The 18761-nt window shown below is 32.2% G+C and overlaps 2 protein-coding genes across 2 annotated transcripts in view; both read left to right on the top strand.

Moving 5' to 3' along the window:
* The first annotated feature begins 9325 nt into the window (after window positions 1–9325).
* LOC143043140 (galactose-3-O-sulfotransferase 2-like) lies at window positions 9326–10752 on the top strand. The gene has a single exon (XM_076215582.1). It carries the CDS (start codon window positions 9343–9345, stop codon window positions 10528–10530), a length of 1188 nt encoding a protein of 395 aa, XP_076071697.1. The 5' UTR covers window positions 9326–9342; the 3' UTR covers window positions 10531–10752.
* A 3018-nt stretch (window positions 10753–13770) lies between these two features.
* The window catches only part of LOC143085179 (uncharacterized), a 30780-nt gene continuing 25789 nt past the window's right edge, over window positions 13771–18761 (top strand). Inside the window, exons 1-6 of the mRNA XM_076261400.1 lie at window positions 13771–14448; window positions 16112–16182; window positions 16589–16706; window positions 17471–17539; window positions 17899–17987; window positions 18544–18706. Of these exons, the coding sequence (XP_076117515.1) occupies window positions 14053–14448; window positions 16112–16182; window positions 16589–16706; window positions 17471–17539; window positions 17899–17987; window positions 18544–18706 (906 nt within the window). The 5' untranslated portion in view covers window positions 13771–14052. The remainder of the gene's footprint in view (window positions 14449–16111; window positions 16183–16588; window positions 16707–17470; window positions 17540–17898; window positions 17988–18543; window positions 18707–18761) is intronic.

Genomic DNA, 18761 nt, shown 5'->3' on the forward strand with positions numbered 1-18761 from the left:
CGACTTTGCCAGTAATGTTGTTTAACTATCGTTGCAAAAAATCAGATGCATTAAAGTTAATCTAAAGATTATTAATGGAGAAAGAACGTGTACAGAAATCAGCCAATGAACTGTATAAACCTAATTGAATTTCTGCCTTTAACTTTAATATTGGCCAAGCATGGACCCTTTGAAATTTCTGACAATAATACCAATGATGTTTGTTTTTGGCAGAAGCCTGTGTCGCTCAACTTACATAAGTAACACGACGGGTGCCGCATGTGGAGCAGGATCTGCTTACCCTTCCGAAGCACCTGAGATCACCCCTAGTTTTTTGGTGGGGTTCGTGTTGTTTATTCTTTAGTTTTCTATGTTGTGTCGTGTGTGCTGTTGTTTGTTTGTCTTTTTTCATTTTTAGCCATGGCGTTGTCAGTTTGTTTTAGATTATGAGTTTGACTGTCCCTTTGGTATCTTTCGTCCCTCTTTTACTGTACTTGGGTTTTTGAAATCATATAAGAAAAGATAAAAATCATAACAGATACTTAAATAATGTTTGAGGCCAAATTTGGTTTAATATAAGCCAGGTCATTTAATAGTTAATCCCGGTGGCCATCTGGAACAGTAAATCATGCAAAAAAGTAGCAACACTTCATCAACATCTCATAAGGAACATTTTTGACATGTTTGGTTTCATTCAATTCAGTGGTTCTCTAAAGAAGACATTTGTAAGTATTTCCAATAGGGTTCAATGTTAAACTAAGTCCCCCGCTGGCGCCATCTTTGATGATGGATCGGCTACAAAGCAACAACACTTTGTCAGCACCTCATAAGAAAATTTCACGCTATGTTTGCTTTAATTCCATTCAGTGGTTCTCTTAAATTAATTGATTAGGCGGCTAGTTTTTCTTGTTTGAACTGTTCCTCGTATTTAATGTCCCGGCTTATCATAGCCAACTTTATGGTATGGGGTTTCCTATTTTTGGAAGCCAAGCAGTGGCCGATAATTGCTTATATCATCCCGCGGAAATTACGGAGGTCTCAATTTTTGATGACTACACATGCGTAAACGAAGACGTTATTTTCCATTATTTTCTTGTTCAGGATTGGAAGGTAAGGCATGTTCTTGTTTTTCCCTCATATTTCAAAAGGTTCCCAACGTATTGCACATGAACAGCTGGTGCCGAGACCACACTACTACCCAAAATTAATAACTAGATTTTTGAAAATTATTTTTTGAGTGATCATTTGATTGCAGATTTATTTGCTGTAACTCCTATGATCCTTTTTACGTCATGAAAAGCGAAAAATAAGCTCAATCAATAAGTGAAATAATTCATTGTACTGAAACTATCAAAGCTGCATATTTTTCGCATTCACAACAGATAAATTTTGATAACCTCAAGATATTGACAATGCCTTGAATGTTCACTTTTCTTCAATTGCTAAAAAAAATGATAGATCTTATTTGTTACAAGATTTTGTTTGTAAATGCTTCATTTCTGTGGGAATGTTATATACAGTCATAGAACAAAAGTGAGTTCTCACGCAAAAAATGTCCTATCATTTCAACTAAAATCGATATTTTTCAAAAAATTAGTACGAGTTAATCTATGAGCAAGTTTTATAAAATAGATACCATAAGACGCAGAAATGTCTGAAGTCTTATTGTTTATTGTTTAGAGCGATCCTACATTCCGTTGTCGGTGTCGTTGTCATCGTTGTCGTCGTCGGTGACGTTTACAAATATACACTGTGTGGTTAAAGTTTTTAAAATTTTAATAACTTTCTTAAACTATCCTAGATTTCTACCAAACTTGTACAGAAACTTGTTTATGATCATAAGATAGTATCCATAAGCAAATTTGTAGCACCATGTAGACAAACCTTATTCGATAATCTTACCTGGCTATCCGAAAAACTTGTTTTAGATACAAAACTATTAATTTGCGGACACTTGGAACTTTCGAACGAACAAAATATTCAAATTTTCAAACTTGTTCAAAATTTTATAAAAAGTTCAAACAGATTTCTTATGCCTTGATAGAGCGTTGTTGTTACTAGCATGGTACATCATCGTCATCATCAATACACACGTCATCGTCACAGAATTATATGACTGTTTAAACTTTTTTTTTCTCTTTTTTTATATTCTATAAACTGTTTGATTTATATGCATGTCCATTATATTATTCTATTATTGTAATTTTATATTGCATTATGGAGAAGACTTCATAAGTATGATTTACTTGTGTCTAATCCATTTTGCTTCAATTCAGCAAATAAAATATTTTTAAACTAGCAAATTTGTAAAAAAAAAGTCATTTTTTTTTTCCTTATTTTTCTTATAAATGAACTTAGTTTTTCTGTTGTAAAACATAACATTCACTCTGCAGTTAAAGTTTTCTAAATTTTAATAACTTTCTTAAACTATCCTTGATTTGTACCAAACTAGGACAGAAGCTTGTTTATAATCAAAAACTAGTATCTAGAAGGAAATTTTGTTACAATTTTGTAACTGTTTATCCGTATTTTGCTTATAAATGAACTTATGATAAAAGAGATGATTTCTCATTTCCTATCGTTAATTATCCATTTTTAGATGGTGTCGTTCCCTTGTCACCATCTTACGGAGTTTATACATCTCAACTTGTACGATTCGCTCGTGTATGTAACAATGTTTTAGATTTTAACGAGAGAAATTTATGAATTACTGAAAAATTATTACACCAGGGTTTTCGATATCACAAACTAGTCAAAACATTTACTGAATTTTATCATCGGTATAAGGACACCATTCGTAAATATAGCTCAACATGCAGACTTCTTATACGTTCAGGTATTTCACATCCATTATTTTATGAAAATATTCTTTATAAAGCACAAAAGTGTCAGTATTCACCTCAGAAGCTAACAAAACCTTTAAATAGGCTTATTAAGAAGGGATCTAGTTACGATACTGTTGTCAGGTCATTAAAGATTGCATATTTTGGTGTTAATATTGATTCACTTATAGGGTCTTTGCATCGGAACTAAACACATTTATGATTAATAAACCAGTTGTTGGCATGACACGGGTTATGTTCTTCTCATATATACATGTATGTTATGATGGTATGATACTTAAGCCCTCACGGGGAGAATTGTGTCTGATATTCATATGATGAAGACATAATTTTTCAATCAGTTTAATTGAGGTCTGGCCTTTGTTAGTCTTGTATCATTTTTATTTTAGTTTCTTGTGTACAATTTGGAGTTTAGTATGGTGTTCATTATCACTGAACCAGTATATATTTGTTTAGGGGCCAGCTGAAGGACGCCTCCGGGTGCGAGAATTTCTCGTTGCATTGAAGACCTGTTGGTGATCTTCTGCTGTTGTCTGCTCTATGGTCGGGTTGTTGTCTCTTTGGCACATTCCCCATTTCCATTCTCAATTTTATTAGTTTTTCTTTCAGTAAACATTATATACAGCTTGCAGTTGAAACATTTATAAGATTTATAAACTGTCCTGGATTTTAAGCAAACTTCGACAGAAGCTTCTTACAATCAAAAGATAGTATTGAGAGAAATATGTTTATTATTTTTTTTCCGCATTTTTGTTGAGCATGCGATTAACAGCAAAAGTAAGCAAGACACTGGGTTCCGCGGAACCCTTCCGAATTATTTAGTAAAGCATAGACATTTCTATTTAACTACCCTTGTCACATTTGTTCCGCGCAACCTAATTTCATCTAACCTAACACTCCCTCATTCACAAGCCTCGATTCAAGAATCATGTCCATCTAAGATGCGGATTAAGGAGTGGAGGGTCCGAGGGTTGGAACCCCCTTTTCTCCTGGGTTGGGAACCCCTTTAAAAATTGGCGGGATATATCCGTTCGTATTTGAAATCATAATTAGTACATGTACAATACACTAGGGATCACCCATAGGGTAGTTCCCACTTCCATCATCCTTTTTGATGAAGCATGGAATTTTTCTTTTTTACAACCCACGTCTCCTGGTTCCCGCCTTATTTTCCTTGGTTGGGAACCCCTTTACAAAATGGCTGAACCCACCCCTCGTATTTGTTATCATAATTGATGTATGTACAATACTCTAGGGAACAAATTTAAGAAAATGTGTATTATTTGAATCAAATAGGAATAACAGCTAAAAGAAACCTTCCGTATGAAAGACATTAATTGCCATCCGCAGCCAAGTCCGTATGATGACAGCCGTATGATGACCATAATTTAATAATTACCACTATTACAGCTAACAGTGACAGTTATGTGACAGCTTTACACAGTGTGACTTCTCACAATTTCGATCGGCCAGATTGTCACATAATATGCAGAAGAGTCGAATCGATGGTGAAGGGGTATTCAGAAAAATTACAAATATCATATAATAAATCAAATGATACGTTTCACGGAAGTGGAGAGAAACCCTATTTTATAAAGAATGTTTTTTAATATAAATTCCCTGATAGAGATATTCTTTTGTTTATATTGTTGTTAAATATGGCAAATGTATGCACAATGTTGCCATGGATACACCTCAAAGGATATATATTACTGTTTGAGCTTTTGAAAAGATGATTAAACATTTTGTTGTTCAATTTTAGTTTATTTCCTAATTGTGGAGTGCTGTGGAGTGCTACCTAAGATTTTTTAACCGCGTGTATGTTCAAAATTATGTGTATATAACTCAGTCAGGTTTCAATAGCGATCATTCATGTCAAACCTCTCTGACTTTAACTAGTTGATGCATGGTAATGAGATCAAAGTGTATGAAGTTAAGTTCGGTAAAAAAAAATACAAAACTATCAGAACAAATAAATGAAACCCTTTTCAAAAATATGTATCAGATCATGATTCTTTAAAGTAAAATGGCATTGATTTTTGTGAAAGTTTGAATTGGAAAGAAGTTGGCAGTATGTGTAAGATTATCTCATCAAAATATCACAAGTATAAACTTCAAGATTATCTCATCAAAATATCACAAGTATAAACTTCAAGATTATCTCATCAAAATATCACAAGTATAAACTTCAAGATTTATTGGCAAATGAAACAATTTTCAATATTGCGAATTTTTCAATACATAAACTAACTAGTTAAAGTTTAAACTATAGACGATAAAGAGAGACTGTATACAGTAAAAATTATAAGTTGGACACGAAAGAAAAGGATTTTGATTATAAACTTTATTCTAGTGTAGAATGTTAGATCGAAAGTAGCTATAGTTGATCCAGGTGAGCGACACAGACCTTTATGAGCCTCTAGTCACAATTTATTTTTTCATGTTGTCCTGTTACACTTCTGTTTCATATAAGGGGCGGTCGAAAGCTCACATGTTTCGTAACCCTCGTAACATCTTTATGTTTATGTGCCTGTCTAAAGTCAGAAGTAAATTTGTCATGATATAAATTTATTTTGGTTTATTGTTTTGTTCATAATCCGTGTGTTTTTTTTTTCGTTTGAATCATTTCTTATTATATTACGTCGGGGCATTTTATAGCTGACTATATAATGCTCATAGTTGAAGACAACACGATGACATGTACGGTTGCTTACATTCAAAATCATTTGGACTATTGTGTATACTTTTTGATATGTCTCGTTGAAAATCATACCATATCTCCTTATATCAAAAATTTAAAATTAATCGTGTTTATATTCATTCCCAAATGTTACGCCAAACAATTAATTATTTTTTCCTGAAAATAAATAAGCAATTATACAAACATATTTGAGACTTAAAGGATTTTTGAACTAATGATCTTCTAATATAAGTTTCTGAGGTAATGATGAAACAATGTTTTTGATCAATTAAATAGCCTAACTTTAAACAGATATATATTATGCATTTTTAGCAAATGGAAGGATTTATCAAATATTGTTTATCAATATGTTGCCAACAACTTATAGTGATGTTATTTTAATCTTACCGAACAACATATTGATCGGCTTGCTTAATATTTTGGGTATGTATCTAAATGACATATATGTTGAGTCTGACATAATAAGATTTTTGGTAAGTTTCTGTTTATATTTTCTCTATTTTTTCACTTTTTTTTTTTGCATTTAAAGATACTATAATTGGATATCTTTATTTGATAGTATTCTAATTTATAAATTGACAGTATACAAGTGTGGACACAGATGAGTGTGGATAGTATGTTTAGATGTTTGACAGTATGACAAAAAGAGTTCTATGTTTTTCCTATATATATGGTGATATTAACTGTGTTGCACGATGACAACCAATATGAGCATTAGGAGTGTTATTTATTTAATATTTTTTTATGTTCAAGACGGGCATGGAGGAAACAGTAATTGCATTAGTTACCAAAATGATTATGATAGAATATGTTCTACATCTTTGATTTTGGATACATTTTGTAGCTAGGAGAGCAACACATAATTGGTTCATTTTTTCACATGTTTTTTTTTCTAAATAGGAAATGGTATCTAGATTTTAGAACATGATATAAGGAGCCTGTAAATCAGTGGTTGTGGTTTGTTTATGTGTTACATATTTGTTTTTCGATTGTTTTTTTCACATAAATAAGGCCATTAGTTTTCTCGTTTGAATTGTTTCACATTGTTATTTCATGGCCTTTTATAGCTGATTATGCCGTATTGGCTTTGCTCATTGTTGATTGGTGTACGGTGACCTTTAGTTATTGATTTCTGTGTCGTTTTGGTCTCTTGTGAAGATAGTCTCCTTGGCAATCATACCACATATTTTTTATATGTATTTGCTTACTATTTGTATGGTTCTATTTATATTACTTTGTGGTGGATCGTCAGTATCATTAGTAAAAAAAAATTGTTAAAATGTCGAATTGTTCCTCAGATTAGAATACATTTATTTGTTTTTAGTAATGACAATGCCTGACATGATGCTAGGAAGTAAACTTCTGTTCTGATTTTTATCAATTCTTTGATTATATCTCCTCCAAAGCTGGTCGAAGCAAAGACAAATTTTGACCAATAAGAAAATGATTTCACCAAAAGAACCTTTGTGAGCATGCTTCAAATACACATTACTGCTCCAAAAGTAATCTGATAGAATTTCAAGCATGTCAAGTGGATATTATTAACATCTACTTAATTAGTCTTAATATGTCTAAATATCTAAAAAGTTATAGTATTCAAAAGGTATTGCAAAATTATTCTCTTTTCATTTTTTTTTGGTTATATGGATACAAATATAAGTGATACATGTACCAATACAGTATTTGTTGTGGTATGAACGTGTAGTAATTAACATTTCCTGTAACAATGTTAATTCACACAAATTAAGAAATAAGCAAATGAATGAAAAAATGTTGAACAGGTACAATGAAATATAGTTTTAGAAATGGATTAGGCTAGATAGGTCTTTTAATATTTTTTAAATTGACAGTATAAAACATATCCGGATTTAGAACAATACTCTTTGTCAATAGTCCCAAAAAAACATACACATTTTTTACAATTTCAACATGTTTAATGCTTTCACATTACATTGAAGAAAGTAACCCACAAAGCAATGAGTGTAAATTTTGGTAGAAAGTAAAAGTCTTTTTGATAATTGCCTTTGCCGTTGGTTCATGCCTGCCGTACTGGTTTTCATAAATTATATCTTTCGCAATTTATTTTGGTTATAAATCAGGCCGTTAGTTTTGTCATTTGAATAGTTTCACATTTTCCATGTGGAAGCTTATTATAGTTGACTATACAGTATGAGTTTTCTCATGGTTGAAGATCATATACGGTGATATATAAATGATTTTGTCTTCGTTGTTAGAACTCTGGCGGATTGAAGTATCATTGGCAATCAAAAATTTACCATATATCTTTACTATTATTTCAGTGGGACATAAATTTAAGGCTAAGTTATTGTACAAAATTAGAAGCTTCAGTTTTAGGAATGAGTTGAACATGTGGAGCAGGATCTGCCTAACCTTCCAGAGCACCTAAGATCTATGAGTATGACTGTCCCTCTGGTATCTTTAATCCCTCTTTTGAATTGTAAAATGTGGTACAGTTCAGAAAAAGGTAGTCAACCTTTACATAAACCAGTCTAGAAAGTTATAAAACTTGAAACATAGACTGAAATTTGACGTTATTTTTGTAAATACCTCTTTTTATATAATTTTACGAATTGTTGACAGGCATTTAAACGGTTGACCATCACAAGTATATTATGACTAATTATTATGGTTGATTATTAAAATATATAATATTAATTTTTTTTTTTTTTTTTGCTCAACTTCCAAAGCGAGATATTTCATGTGACTAGATGAAAAAAATCATTTTATTGTATTGAATGATATTAAGAACAAGATTTATTTATGTTTCAGAATGCGACTCCAAAAATATCTATGGTAAGTTTGTAATAAAATTAAATATCAGCATTTTAACATACAAATAGGAGATACCATTATCAATGCCGTGAAAAACATGAATAAACATTGTTTAATGAAACATAATCACTATAATACTATTTTACTTTATTCTTACAAGTTAGATGGTGTCAATCGAATAGGACACAAAGACTATGGGCACAGCAGAAGAAAAAAAGTACACCGTAGGGAACCAATGACGTATAACACAGAAAATTCTTATGGAGAGTTGTCTCATTGGCAATCGTGCAATATCTTCTTATTTGAAATATTAAGGGCCTCTTCTGCATTGAAAATTCAAAACTGTCACCAAAATAAAAAAAAAACATCAAAAGCACTTTATTTATCTAAAAGTTCCAAAGAATGTTTAACTCTATTATATAATATCAATTTAAAAGATAATCAGTTAAACTACTATGTGAAATATATCAAAGTGATATTTAAACTCATTTGTCGAAAATAAACTGAATGAAAAAAAGCCGGCCCAACAAACAAACAACAAAACACAAAACACAAAATAGAAAAACTAAAGACTTGGCAACTAAAACCCAACCAAAAACTAGGGTGATCTCAGGTGCTCCGGAAGGGAAAGCAGATCCTTCATCACATGGGGCATCCGCCTTGTCGCACATGCAGGTACAATATACACCCCGTGATTAGACTAACTCAGTAGGTCTAAATTGCATTTATTGAGTACCATATTGACAGACTACCTTAGCACTTGAGAGCTTTAGTGTTGCAACAATGTAGATGCTAATGCAGATAACTTGCAATCAAATTTTAAGGATGAACTTTTAGAAAATTGTAATTTTAAATCAAACATGTATTTTTCACTCCGCTTTTTAAGTGCAACCTACAAATCTAGATGTAGTTGGGTGAAATTTAAAGAATGTAAGAATGTAACAAGACTGAATTGCGTTACTGTGTCATAAAGCTTTTATTATGTTTTCTGGGTTTTTTTTCAGGTTTTTATTGCTTGTTTTTACGATGTTGACAACATCATTGTTTATTTACCATTTGAATAAACACGTCTTGTCTGATCAACAAATTAATGCGCTTTGTAGCGGGAATTGGCTTTACCTCTTTTGTAATCGGCCATTTAGAGCAATGAATGAAGAAACCAGCTCTTTGATATATAACGATACAGTTGCGTTTGGAGAATCAACTATTAATAGACAGTGCGCGAAGAAAACAACAAATGTGGCATTTTTAAAAGTTCATAAAGCGGGAAGCACGACTGTAATGAATATTTTCCTCAGATTTGCAGAATCAAACAGTCTTAATGTCATGTTACCAGTGCCAGACAACTATTTGGGATTCGATCAAACTATTAATTTAAACAACATTTTACCACCGCCAAAACACCAGACATACAATATATTGTGTCATCATGTCATCTATAACAGATCTGTCTTTCGTCAGTACATGCCACGTGACACAGTTTTTATAGCAATAGTACGAGATCCCGTAACACAAATTATCTCTGCAGCACAGTTTTTCGACCTCTTTATTGACCTTCGTAAAAAACTTGGAAAAATACCAGGACAACGACTCATGACTACGTTCCTTCAAAATCCTGATATTTGTACAAAGGCAGAGCAAAAATTTGTGAAAACTCGAATGTGTTTAGACTTCGGAATACCTCGCGAAGATCTGAGTTCCAAAGATAAAATTATGTCTCATTTGGAGATTTTAAATGATGACTTTTCACTGGTTATGGTTATGGAAATGTTTGACGAATCTTTGGTTCTTCTCAAGCGATACTTATGTTGGGATATGAAAGATATTGTCTACGTTCCCTTAAACATCTTATCAAGACAAAGGGATGAAAAAGTGGTCATAGAAGGACAAGATCTGGACAACTTGAAGAAATATAATTGGCCTGATTTTATTTTGTATGAATATTTCAAATCTAATTTTGAGAGAAGAATAATTGAAGAAGGGAACGACTTTAATGACGAAGTTAAAACTTATAAACAAATACTTTCACAAGTTGGAAGATATTGTAAAATTAAAGGGAAAACAATGGAAGGTATACAAATTGATAAAACTAGATGGAATTCTGAATTTTTTATTTCAAATCGAGAATGTGCATTTATAACTAAACATGAACTTATTCTCTTGGATCAGCTAAGATGGAAGTACAAACAAAAACTGAGGCAAATGAACTCTTAACACACATGTCGTACATTTTTATATGAAAGTGAAAGGGAGTAAATATTGGAAGAAAAACCATTTTTATATCAACCTATAAGTAAACCAATATTCACTGCAAGGCTTAGCTGTTAAATCACTTACATGCAAAAATATCAATTATTATCAAATATATATGTCATAAATTGAGGTATGACTGAAAGAATTTCTTAACTGCATAGTTTTGTTAAAACTAAATTTTGATATACAGCAACAATTTAGAAAAAGATATATAATTTTATATTTATATTTATTTTAAAAGCATTGTCTATGGAGAATAAATCCTGTAGCAAAATATTTCGATGTGTATATCCTAAACCAAACCTTAAAAGGAAAGTACAAAACATATTATGTCACAGTTACAAGCTTGGTTACTTTTTTTACGTTTAACATTTTTTTACGAAACAAAAGTGGGCTTCTTTCAATCTACACGTATTAACGTTAAAAATTAGCAAGGTTTTTAGAAAGGAAAAAAAAACGTTACATACTTCTGCACGAAGGAACTTAAATTGAAGTCAAACAGGTCTTTGGATTTGTTTTTCATCACACTTCACAAATGATTTACGTCGTCCTTTGAGTAGGGAACAATGAGACTGGTTTGAATTTCTGATAGCTTAGATTCTCAGGAGCCTTTAATTTAGTGGTTGTTGTTTGTTTATGTGTAACATATTTGTTTTTCCTTAATTTTTTTTACATAAATTACGCAGTTAGTTTTCTCGTTTGAATTGCTAAAGCAAGTACATTGTCATTTCGGGACCTTTATAGCTGACTATGCGGTATGGGCTTTGCTCATTCTTGAAAGCCGTATGGTGACCTATAGTTTTAATTTCTGTGTCATTTTGGTCTCTTGTGGAGAGTTGTCTCACTGGCAATCATACCACGCCTTCTTTTTTTATATGCTAGTAGTTTTAAAAGGCCAATTTTTTAATTGTTATCATCTTAACAAAGCACAAAAATGTCGGCATTCACCTCAAAAGCTAACAAAACCTTTAAACAGACTTATTAAGAAAGGATAAAGTTATGATACTGTTGTCAGGTCATTAAAGATTGATTTGGCTTTACTGATGATTCAATAAATGGTCTTTACTTTGGAAATAAACACATTTATTCAAAAACCTGTTGCTAGCATGAACGGGTTATGTTCTTCTCATATATTTTATGATGGTTATAATACTTAACCACTAACAGGAAGGATTGTACTACTACTTGATATTCATATGATGAATCAGTTTAATTTGGGTCTGGGGCTGTTTTGTCAGTAACTGCTAGTAGTCCTTTGTTAATTTATGTATCATTGTCATTTTGTTTAGTTTCTTTTATTATCTATTCTGACATCGGACTCGGACTTTTTTAGACGGAGTTTTACTGTGCGTATTGTTGTGTGTTTGTTTTTCTAGATTGGCTAGATGTATAGAGGATGGTTGATATCTCAAAAACACATTAAACCCGCTACATTTTTGAGTCTGTCCCAAGTAAGGAGCCTCTGGCATTTGTTAGTCTTGTATGATTTTTAATTTTGGTTTCTTGTGTATATTTCGGAGTTAAGTTTGACGTCCACTATCACTGAACTAGTAATTATTTTTGTTTAGGGCCAGCTGAAGCACGACTCCGGATGCGCGAGTTTCTCGCTGCATTGAAGACCCATTGGTGGCCTTCGGCTGTTGTCTGCACTTTGGTCTGATTGTTGTCTCTTTGACACATTCCCAATTTCCATTCTCAATTCTAATTTTTTTTTAATTTTTAGTCATGGCGTTAATTGTCAGTTTATTTTCGATCTTTGAGTTTGACTGTCCCTCTGGTATTTTTCGCCCCTCTTTTGGGTATCCAGTGGAGTGAATACATATAAAGTTCTTTATATTTTGCTACTGTTCCAAATGAACACAACACATAACTATATGATTGTTCATAATGTCCTATGTAGGAAGACTATGTATTTCTCGTTTTGTTTATATAGATTAGACCGTTGGTTTTCCCGTTTGAATGGTTTTATACTAGTAATTTTGGGGCCCTTTATAGCTTGTTGTTCGGTGTGAGCCAAGGCTCCGTGTTGAAGGCCGTACTTTAACCTATAATGGTTTACTTTTTTAAATTGTTATTTGGATGGAGAGTTGTCTCATTGGCACTCACACCACATCTGCCTTTATCTATAGAACATACGTTGGTTTTCCCATGCCATTTGAATTGTTTTACACTAGTAATTATAGTCATTAGGTGGTCCTTTACAGTTTGATGTTCGGAGTGAGCCAAGGCTCATTGTTGAAGGCCGCATACCATAACCTATAATTGTTAACCTTTTATACATTGTGACTTAGATGGAAAGTTGTCTCATTGTCACTCATACCACATCTTCTTATGTCTATCAAAATATATCGACCGTTTTGCTAATATTTCGAAAAGAGGGGATAAACATGATATGATTCAATACTACATGTATTTAACAAAAGTCATATATAATTATATAGTTGGTTAAACTGAGATCCTGTTCAAGATACAAACAAACTCCTTACTAACATCGTTTTTTATAATAACAACATAATTGTATTTGTAACTTGCCAATATGCATGGTTACTACACAATAGAGTGGTTAGAATGTTGACGCTTACTTGGAAAGAAAGGGCATTCACCAAAAGACAAGTAAAAATAATAATTGTGGTGTAATGAGTACATATACGCACCATATTTTTCATTATATAGACGTCTTCTTATATTATTTTGTGTCATATTAAAGTTAAGCCAATTTTGCATTGTCATTTTTCTACCTCCCCCTATAACTAATTAAAACGTACAATTGTTAACCAATCCAAGTATCTATAGGCAATTATCATTTCAAAATTGACAACTACAAGAAAGGGAGCAGACCTATATATAAAATGATAGAAATGGTTTGTATTGTTCTTTTTGCTACGATCTATCAAATGTGATATTTATACAAACAAATCTTCATTGTAACCTAAAAGCCAATTTTCATAGGTGTTGACCCTTTTTAAAAAATAATTGCTTTCAATCATTAAAACCCGTTAATGGGATAGATCCATACCTACCGAAAATCTTTGATTCGGATACGGTTTTATATAAACAAATTTCTATTGAAATATTGTTTTCTTTATTGTGAAGTTAATTGATTTTAGGTTTTGATTGTGTATTTACTTACATTGATAACGGAAACAATTCTATCAAATTTCTCTGAGCAACGACTGAATTATCCTTTTAAAGTTGAAAGTTCTTCCTAAATAGTGTACGTTTATCCTTCAGAAGTTTTATTTATTAATTGTTTTAGACATTTAACCGCTTTTGTATCCACGTAACTTGTGTAATTTGTCTAGTTTATTGGATACATGTATTTGAAAAGACAAATTGAACATTTTTTTAGTTAAACAAATTATCATCATTTTACTTACAACGGATGTGTATTACAAATTATTTCAGTGAATATTTAGTTTTATTCAGCGGGGCTATATTTGAAATAAGAAGCCACGAAACAGTCAATTATGATAAAATAACAAAATGGGTGATTTACAAATTCCACATTTGAACGATCCTGGAGATCATAATAAAATAAAGCAGTATGACAGTCTAGATTTCAAAGTCCGAGTTGGAACTTCATTGGTCAGATCTGGGACTGAGAGTCAAGCTATTTTGCTTCAAAAAGAATTTCAAGAGGAACAAAAAATAAATGACCTCATATTGCAGATAACAAGCAGAAGTATATCAAGAAGAACAACTCCTTCAAGTTCTAGACGGAGTTCAATTGATATCAGTAATGGGTTTGGTATACAAGGAGTTGTTGATGGCAAGAGGGCCGCCAGATTTCTCCGGAGACGGAAGGATCACACTGCATTATTGAGGCAATGGAATTCTAAACCGGAAGTAGTTTACGAAGGACATAGAAATCCAGAAGAAGTAAGTGTTGTTCTAATATCGCCATAGATGTATAGACTTTATATGTCGTTTACGAAGGACTTAGGAATCCAGCAGAAGTAAGTGTTGTTCTAATATCGCCATAGATGTATAGACTTTATATGTCGTCTACGAAGGACTTAGGAATCCAGCAGAAGTAAGTGTTGTTCTAGTATCGCCATAGATGTATAGACTTTATATGTCGTTTACGAAGGACTTAGGAATCCAGCAGAAGTAAGTGTTGTTCTAATATCGCCATAGATGTATAGACTTTATATGTCGTCTACGAAGGACTTAGGAATCCAGCAGAAGTAAGTGTTGTTCTAGTATCGCCATAGATGTATAGACTTTATATTTCGTTTACGAAGGACTTAGGAATCCGGCAGAAGTAAGTGTTGTTCTAGTATCGCCATAGATGTATAGACTTTATATTTCGTTTACGAAGGACTTAGGAATCAAGCAGAAGTAATTGTTGTTCTAGTATCGCCATAGATGTATAGACTATATATGTCGTTTACGAAGGACTTAGGAATCCAGCAGAAGTAAGTGTTGTTCTAGTATCGCCATAGATTATAGACTTTATATTTCGTTTACGAAGGACTTAGGAATCCAGCAGAAGTAAGTGTTGTTCTAGTATTGCCATAAATGTATAGACTTTATATGTCGTTTACGAAGGACTTAGGAATCCAGCAGAAGTAAGTGTTGTTCTAGTATCGCCATAGATGTATAGACTTTATATGTCGTTTACGAAGGACATAAGAATCCTGCAGAAGTAAGTGTTGTTCTAATATGGCCATATATATAGACTTTATAGGTTTTCTATTATTTCAATTACTTGTACATATAGAAAATATGAGATTATTACTTATTCAACCAAAGAAATAAGGACAAAATATTTTACTTGTTATCGGATACTTGCTTTATTTGATCATTATATCTGCTACATATCAGAAGATGTTGTATGACTGCCAGTGAGAAAAGGCTGCATCCAAGTCATAATATTGTAAAAGTAAACCTTTTTAGGACAAAGTATGGTCTTCAACACGGACCCTTTGGTCACACCTAACAGCAAGCTATAAAAAGCCCTAACAAGTGGCTAGTATAAAACTATTCAAACGGGAAAACCAACGGTCTAATCTATATAAAATAAATGAGAAACAAGAAACACATATGTACCACATCAACAAACGACAACTATTGAACATCAGGTTACTAACTAAGGACAGGTGCAAACAAATGCAGTGGCTTTAAACTAGTTGCCATAACTCGTTTATGTTGGCTGTAGTCTAGGGGACGCCTTGTTTTATTGTAATGTTTTGCATACGTCTTGTAGTCGATTGCAAGAGCCTTCTTTAGCTCGTATTTATTGTAGGTTGTACATGGGTGTCGACTTAAATTACAGTTTTGACTTACTTGCCGACTAACTTACTGACATACTGATATAAATTATGACTTGACTGACTGATATATATAATTCGATGATATTTTTTTTTAATTATACTGTCACACTTTTACATTCTAGCATAATTTGTATTAAAGCATTTGTTTAACCGATTATGAATATATTCATAGATGTACTACAGTCGAATCATCGTCTTCCCGTACACTAATTCGCCGATATTGAACGAATAACAACTGCCAATTTATCTTTCCATTTTTTATGTAGGCATTGCAGAAATTTAGAAAATTGGCTAGAACTGTTAAACTTCTATGTGGAATCCTTATCACTCTCAAAAGGTAAAGCATATTTTGTTACTAGACAAATAATTATCTTAAACCATCATTTTCGAATGACGATGTCAGAAATGTAACACTACGATAGAAAATAATCTTGAACTTTAAAAATAACATTGAAATACATAAGTGAAGTGCTTATATTTTCATCATGCTATTTTATTTGAATTTTGAACAATAAAACATTTGGTATGGTGTAGGTAATATTGCGATGAAAAACAGTGGGTTACCTGTTAGGTTTTGGGATTGTTTTTAAAGGGGGGACTTTGTGAGCAAGGAACGATATATAGGAAAACAATGATTAGCGATGACTTAACATTAAATATTGGACGTCAGTGATTTTTAAAATGTAGAAAAAGGGAAACAAATGTTTTATTAAACAAACTTGTATCTACGCCCACCTTTGTAGTTATGTGAAGAAACCTGACACCAGTAATTGGTCGTTTATGGAAATGTACCTACATGTTCAGGACACGTTCAATCACCTGCTTACCTTCAACAAGAACAGTTATGGGAAGGTGGAACCGGTACGTAGGCTTAATGGGTTTATAACTTTAATTTTTTGAATAAGCTTCGGGTTTTAAAATATTATAACATCACTGAAATGACATTTATTTTTAAAATGCGCATTTAATGCAGAAAAGTTGGTAAAGTTAATTTCATTAAAAACGAAGAAGTAGATAAGACTCCAAGTTTTTATCAAAGCATAGTCGTATGAAATCGAATAAATGCACATTTATACGAACATGTGAACATTATAGAATGTCTAGGAAACAGATCATATATGTAAAGAACAACTTCGGTTGCTTTTTTCTCGTATTTTCCAGAAGAAGAAAAGTCTTATGTAATTTTCTAAAGAATTAAAAGAGATACATAATCGAAATGGTATTATTTGATATTTGTCAATCTATCTATATATGTCTTTGAAAAAAAAGTGGAAGTTGTCAGTGAAATCAGAATTTAGGATACTAAAACGATATTGGATAAAACAGACAATCACTCGAGAATCTGAAGGAAATCATGTCAAAGAAAACGATATTTGAAATGAGCGATAAAAATAAAATTGACCCAAAACTATTTAAAACCACAACTAATTTTGTAACTTGTAAATTGTTTCTCCAGAAAACATAACAATGAATGTACACATTAAAAACGAGAACAGCCACGTTCAGTCTTAACGAAAGTTTTGTCTATCAGCATACCTATAACAATATAATAGTTAGTTTCTAAGATTAGTGAATACAAAAGTTTGTAAAAATAGTTATTATGATACGTTCTATTTGTTTTGAAGCTTAAAGAAAAATTGAAGACATTACTGTCAGTGAGCAAACAGCATAGAACAAGACAAGATGTCCAAACGGTTAGTTTTTAATTCTTGTATTATTTAGTTGTAAAGGTAGTATCACTTTTATTATTGTTGTTTATATACATTTTTGTATTTATTGATTTCATGACGATGAAAATTTTGATCCTTTTAGTCTCGAGAGTAACTACATGTACTATGAGCACAACGTAACATTTACAATGAATCCCGTATCACCCTTTGTGTTATATGACATGACCAGTAGACAGTGCTTCGTAACTTACAAAATTTTATTGGTTCATTTATATAAAAAAAATCCGTGTTACCGTTGTTTAGTTTTAGGCTTTTCTAAAATATTTGGGTTCTTAAATGTAGTTTTGAATGTATATTTAAAGTGGTTTTATTTTTTCTACTAGATTATGGGTTTGATGAGAGATAACCTATCGTTCCAAGACTACCCTGTTCATATTCAAATAAAGTTAGCTAGATGTATGCAGTACCAAAGGTATTAAAATTTAACATACTGCAACCTATAGATTACTACATTCAGATAAATGTTTTATTTTGTTTACAGATACGTTTGAATTATTATTGTTATACTGGTTACCGGCGTTGGTTTTGTACTTGAATACACTTATTCAAACATTTTCTTTTGCCTGCACTGGGGTTTGGTTTGACGATTATATAATATCTGTACAATAAAAATACAGAAACATTACAAAAAGGTAAAAAACAAAACTAATGCATGCACATAGGGCCGATACAAGATAAGGACACAAAAAAAAAGAAAGCACAAAATGGGCGTACAAATGATGGAAAAACAAAACTTCAGTGGCAATACAAGTCGGCAACACAAAAAAAGTAACACAAAAAAGGCAATACAAGATGAGTATCCGCTTAAAAAGGAGATGAAAAGGCTGAAGCAGTCAGAAAGACAAGCCTGGACCGATCTATTGAAAAGTATATAGTGTTACAGAAGAATGTACATCCGTGTGACATGAATACGGTTATACACATGAGATTTCTATCATTAAAAACATTCCTTGTTTCTTGTTTATAAGTTATGAAGCCAGAAGAGTAATTTTGAAACAAGGACACCCACCATTGGCATTCTACATCATGCTATCTGGCGTTGCTATTGTTAACGCACGTGATGTTAATCCCAAAACAGGACATACATTCGTAAAAACAGTCGGACAGCTAGTTGCAGGCGATACATTCGGGGTTTGTATGGTATACACATGTCAAACAATTTGCTTAGAATATACTAGTATGCAAT

The sequence above is a fragment of the Mytilus galloprovincialis genome, chromosome 8 (assembly GCF_965363235.1).
Source record: "Mytilus galloprovincialis chromosome 8, xbMytGall1.hap1.1, whole genome shotgun sequence".
In the NCBI taxonomy this organism is placed as follows: domain Eukaryota; kingdom Metazoa; phylum Mollusca; class Bivalvia; order Mytilida; family Mytilidae; genus Mytilus; species Mytilus galloprovincialis.

Bases quoted from the DNA above. Each gene is read 5' to 3' on its own strand.
- LOC143043140 (XM_076215582.1), top strand. From the start codon at position 9,343: ATGTTGACAACATCATTGTTTATTTACCATTTGAATAAACACGTCTTG.